The 6,066-nt window shown below is 41.3% G+C and overlaps 1 protein-coding gene across 1 annotated transcript; it reads right to left on the bottom strand.

Moving 5' to 3' along the window:
* Positions 1-307: 307 nt before the first annotated feature.
* LOC142931837 (carbohydrate sulfotransferase 15-like) lies at positions 308-5,653 on the bottom strand. Its single transcript, XM_076075956.1, has 7 exons — positions 5,219-5,653; positions 4,064-4,403; positions 2,913-3,050; positions 2,316-2,472; positions 1,972-2,128; positions 607-754; positions 308-498 (listed from the first exon to the last, which is right to left on the bottom strand). The coding sequence occupies exons 1-7, from the start codon at positions 5,651-5,653 to the stop codon at positions 308-310; spliced, it is 1,566 nt and encodes a 521-aa protein (XP_075932071.1).
* Positions 5,654-6,066: the final 413 nt, after the last annotated feature.

Raw genomic sequence — 6,066 nt, 5'->3', positions numbered from 1 at the left:
TTGCATTTTGTGGAATTTTAATCAGTAGTGATTAAATGGCTTTTCAACACTGTAAAAGCATCAAATTAAAACACAAATTCAGCTTATTTTTCTTATTATCATCTTGACTCGATGAGTCACTCACATTCTTTCAAGAGCAAAACCCGTACTTATTCAGACCTTCATATAACTACCATATACAACTGCACACCTGTGTATCAGTTCTCCCACTGTACATCTATTTTCTATCTATGGCATTCCTGCTTTAGCTTCTTGCTCTGGTTGTTCATTCACAGCCATCCACATTCTCGTGCATGCTCATGCCCCTTCAGGTGTTACTCCAGTGAAAGGCCTTGTTGTTCAACACACTGGCCAGTTTATGGTTGAAGGGTTGGTGAAATTCCCTGAGGAGGTCACTGGTGGCTGGAAGCATATGACCCAGGTTCCTGTCTGCCGTCCGCCGGGTGTTGGATTTGGGCCGTTTGTACAGTGCTGCCTCCACCTGCTCCGACAGAGGACCTGCAGGGAGGATGTCAGAGGCCTTAACTATACAGAAGTGAAGGCTTGAGGCAGAAACAAACACATAAATACACAGCCAGGAAGATATGGGTGTTTTTGGATACGCACTTAGTCCGAGAAAATCAAAAACTTTCTTGATTGTCACTTTAAAGTTGGCTGCATAGTCCTCGAGTCGAAAAACTAGAATCTGCTCGCTATGGAAAACTGTCAGCCAGTCCATCAAGAAGACGACATACATCCCCAAATTTAGCCTCACCTGTGGAGAGAAAAAAAAATCGAAATAAGCCAACATCATAACACTCGTGTGGTGGAATTGTTTCGTCAACTGCTGTTTTCAAGGCCAACTGTTAATTAAGAATGAACAACAAGTCCTCAAAGTGTCCTGCAGTGAGAGAAAGTCAACAGCAGGTGGTAGAAAAAATTATGTAAACACTACATGGAAATCGAGTTGGAAATGAGTCACTCTGTTGCACTGGGTGACATGTTTCTTTCATTATGATGAACATTTATTTTGAGTTGAGGCATACACTGTCCTTAGGGTCCAAGTTATTCCCAACAAATGCACTAGTTACTGCTTTTGGAGTAACTTTTTCTAAAACTACAGTGGCCAGTATATTTGTGAAATCAACTGCTTACAATAAATGAATACATAAAAGTATATAATTCTGATATGATGGGCTGTTTAGGTGTGCAGATTAGACCAACAAATGTTGAGAATGTAAAGAGAGCTTGAAACAAACCAACAGGATACATAATGGACATATTCAGTATAGGGACACCAAATACTTGTGTTGTGAGCCACACCTGTACTTCTATTAATCATTTGGACCGTTAAAGTCTAAGACACTCATAAAGTCAACGTTTAATTCCTGTTTATTGACTGGAAAAGTCAAACGTGAGATGCACCGACACTCTGAGTCCTCAAGAGGGCCCCACAGTGCAACACCGGACTAAGATACTGTGCTGTGATTTACAAGAAGAGAGCCAGAAACAGACTTTGAAAGCCCTCAACTTCATTTCATCCAAAACAGATGAGTCATGTCAACAAAAAAACAACATAATGGTGTTTTTCTAAATGTTTTTGTTAGATTTGAGATGGATTCCGTTTCTGTTCCAAAGGTTTCAGGTCGAGCTGATTGCTGCTTTTACTGAAGTAAATCTCTCTGGATAACAGTGCTGTCACTGGCATGTTGTGATTAGGGGTGACAACGGACACAGCTCATAACTCAGCTGACTCCTGAGGGAGCGCTGCCTGATAGAATATACGCTGAAGCGTCTGAAGCGACTCTGGTCAGCAGCTTTGATTTTTCCCTGCACAGAACGAGTGTGTAGAAAATTCTATTTACAACCACTCGGAGGAACAGGTTGAAAGTCTCAAAGGAGAAATACGTTGTTTGTCGTTAGGTTTGATTAAATATAGTTATAAAAACTGTAGTTATTCTTCTGTAAAGTGAGGACATCATTTCAGCTAACCGGCATGGCGTTGGAGAGGCTGGTGTTGTAGGCGCAGGATCGAAGTGACCTCTCAGCCAGGCAGGACTGAAACAACTGTACAGATTCTACGACCTTCTGATGGAAGTCCTCTGTTGACTTGTTGGCCATCTTAAAGTACAGGTAGTCAGAATAAAGTCTGAGAACAGAAAGAAACAGAGTTGTAAGCCAGTTGGAAATACAAAAGGAAATTTTGCTGGACAAAAAATAGGAGTTATGATTCAAAACAAAAATGCTCTGCAGGAAAATCTTTTGAAGGAATCTAAACTGAAAATCACATCTGCATCCACACAAACAGACTTGTGGATGGTTTTTCCCCACAGTACCTCTCTACTGGATCTCTTAGCATGATGATGATTTTGGCACCGGGCTGGACTGTGTGGATGAAGTCTTGGGCCAGGAACGGAGGCTCTGTCTCCTCCCCGTCTCTGTGAAGGTAGCTCCAGGCTTGGTTGTCCCACGTAGTGGATGCACTGGCTTCACCTGTCAAGACATCGACAGTCTGAGCATCGTCTTGGGTAACAACAGCTACTTTAAAATGCAGCGAGCAGTGCAGGCACTTATGGCATAATGTACCAAAGTTGAGCTGAACTTTATAGACCAAAATATGCAAGGAGCGTTTGAGGTTCTGTGCACACTTCTAAAACCCTCATTTTGTTCTCTTAGGCCACAGAATATCTAGAATATGTGTCATGCTTCTGAGGTCAGAGCCACTTGTGGGGAATCCACTGGAAAAGAGCGAGGCCTGCCAATAAAGTAAAGGAAAACAAAAGAGACTTCATTGTCGGGATCCAATTTGGTCCTCAGAAAACACCAAATGAAAACTATAAAAGGCAGCACATCATTCCATTTGATGCACAATGGACGGTAACGATACCAACCAATACCCAACCACACACAAAAACACTTTCACATGTGTTCACCTGTTATGAGTGCGCGGTGGTCTCCAGATGAATTTCCACTGATTCCTTCTTGGATGTTGTGGGCAGCCAAGTCAAACAGATCCAGGTAATCTTCCACAGGAAACGTTTCTTGGAAGCCATCTTTGAAACGGATATAACCTGCACCCAAAGGCACACCAAAATAACACCCATTATGTACACTTTTATAGACTTCTTCGCCATCAAATCTATTTAATGGATTGTTTAAGCTTTCAATCAGATTGACTTAAAAGCCTGGAGAAGAATTAGAAGTCTGCCTGCACAAACCATTTTGCAAAGTACTAACATGCACAAACAAAATACATACAGATATTGCATGCAGGGAAATAGTAAAATAGAGACAAACAAGCAGAAAACAGACACATAGTACAATAGATATATATTTTTCAATTTACATATGGTGTCAGCTCACAGTAAGCAGCATTTTATTTTGAAGTGGCTGCAGAAGGTCCTCACCTATAGTCAGTGGTGGTAGGGTAGTTTACTAGCTTACAGTTCATCTGGGAATTTTCTTACTGCTTAATTGGATTTTATTGTAATAAATTATGTGATCTTTTGATTTTATGAAATTTCTAATTTAAATTGTGTGGTGAAAAAAACCCATCCTTCCTTGAAAGAACATCCTAACAGGACAAAACCTGGACCACAGGAAAAAGAAATATGGAGGCAGTAAAATCAGTGGAAGGCTGGCATGGAAAGGATAGTTTAAATGACACACTGTGTTTACTGATTTCACATTTACAAAGCATGGAAGACAATTTTTATATTTTATCAAATTAAAATTTACTGATTTCAGTGAGCTTTGAAGTCGGTTTGGAGGTAACGGGTTCATTTTCTTGATTCAATGTTTCATCATTTGGTCCATAAATCATCAGAAAACAAAAGATGACATCAACAAATGTATTGTTTTTGTCCAACCAGTCCAAAAAACAATAATATAAAATTTATAAAGCGTCCGGGCAAAGCATAACTAACTGTTGCAGCTCTATTTTAAATCTGTGTGTTTTCCGCCATTTCTTTCTTTCGTTTGGATGAATTCAGTCCTCAGTTATAACTATCTTTCAATCCATCAGCTAGCCTCCACCATCAGAATCAAAACATTTAGAATCACCATCCATCTCTTGATGACTTACCAAAGCGTTTCCTGGTCCACCAGTGTGGCTCCTTTATCGTGTTGAACTTGACCTCTGGATGCAGCAGCAGCCTGTCGAACAAGTCGGTCGTTCCGCACTTCGGTTGGCCGACGATGTAGAAGAAAGGCAGGCAGCGCAGACGAAACAGTTTGCCGCCTCTGTGGTGTAAGTGCTGGTGGAAGTTGGTCCTCAGGTGGTCACACACAGTCTTGAAGCTCTTTGTGCGCAGGGCGTAGTGGTTCCTCCTGTATGGATCAGTGCTGAGCTCACCTGAGAACTCCTCATACCAGCAAGGGCTCTTGATGCCGGGCAGGAAATGGCGAGGAATTACAGAAAACAACTGCAGAGAGGAACAAGACAAAATCAGGCAAATACAGGAGGGTGACGAAAACAACGGAAATACTCATCAGATTCTACTCATCAGATTCTACTCTTTGAATTCATGTTAATTACACTTTACACCAGCAGTTACAAGTTCTCGTTACATAAAAAGCATTAAATCTTCCATAATTTAGGGTCACATGACATGATCTTGCAGCTTATAGTTGCATTATGTTGCCTTGAAAACTCAGTTAGATATTGATGTGTCTAACACTGACATATGCCACTTATTGGTATTCAGCTTACTGACTCACTTGTGTTGCTATCTCTGTCATTGTGATTTACAGTGTATCTGTCAGAGTTACTGACGCCGCAGCCATAAACACTGCAAACATGATTTATGGTAACGTGGAGTAGCAGGATGAGAACATACACCAAACAGGATAATTACAGAACATTAGCACATAACAGCAGTCAGTAAGCAACATTTAGTGAGACATGTAACCTGATATTACTGAACAGCCTTGCAAACTTTGAGTTGAATCAACACCTCTGTCGGTCTCAACAAACACTGGTCGTTATGAGCTTCACCAAATAGGAGTTTACTGTAGGGTTGATTGTAAGGAGTTTGTTATTTCTTGCTGTTGAATTTTTGACAACAAAAAAATAAAGCAATCATAGTGGGTAATCATTAACATTTACCCATGTGGCCTGAATGTTCATTTGTCAGCATGTTTGAGTGAAATCATTGCATAATTGCAAAAACATCCTTTATTGTAGTTGGCTCTCTCATGTGCAGCAAAAATGAGTCAGACCAATTTTCCAAAGACTTACATGGGAGTTGGTTCCAACGACATCCTTTTCATCAGGCACCTTCCTGGGTGTGTATTCCAGTTTGGAGCCGATGATCTTCACCAGCAGTTTCATGTCGATTAAAATATTTTCAGAAGAAACTTCAGCTGCTGCTGTGCTGGTCGGGACGACCACAGGTCTGACAGGCTGATAGGGCGGGGGTGTGAGCAAAAGCCCTTTCCTGTCCCACGTCAGGATGTGGGAAGCCATGATGAGGAACATCAGAGTCAAGCCCATCAGAAAGCTAACCACTTTGACTTTTGAGACGCTCCGCAGGTTAGTCAGTGATAACCGCCTGAAGTCAAACAATGTCCGGATGGGCCTTTTTCCATAGTTCTTGGTCAAGGGCAAGCTGTGGAGGCTGTGAGTGTGGTCCATTTGGGTGTTGCTCCCATGTTTGCAGTCCGATAGTGACATACTGACATAGAAGCAGCGTAGGCATGTGGAAATTAAAAAAAAGTTCACGCTTTACCTTCAGGAGGTCATGTGTCCCGTCTATTCATCATAGTTTTAAATCTGCGTGTCATCATTTGTCTTCATTTCTTACATGCTCCCCAGTCTTCAGCAAGGCCTCCTGTGAATGAGAAACCCTCATGAATAATATATATGACTTCAGTTTTATTTACACCAAAAGTGCAGCAGTGTAGTTTCCTTTAAAGTATTTCAGTCACCCCTCAATAATTCCAAGGAAGTGGTATGAACATGTTTTATATTAGCGTATTATAGGGAGCTGTATCCCCCTCTGAGACACCAGCATGTGAATTTCTAACTATACTCTCTTCTATAGCAAACATCACCTCTAAAAATGCTCGAGGTCAGCTGCAGAGTGT

Source organism: Anarhichas minor, unplaced genomic scaffold, assembly GCF_050575085.1.
Source record: "Anarhichas minor isolate MPS153535 unplaced genomic scaffold, ASM5057508v1 ptg000054l, whole genome shotgun sequence".
NCBI classification, from domain to species: Eukaryota; Metazoa; Chordata; class Actinopteri; order Perciformes; family Anarhichadidae; genus Anarhichas; species Anarhichas minor.
Note: the sequence above shows the minus strand (reverse complement) of the source record. Positions and strands in the feature narration are given on the sequence as shown.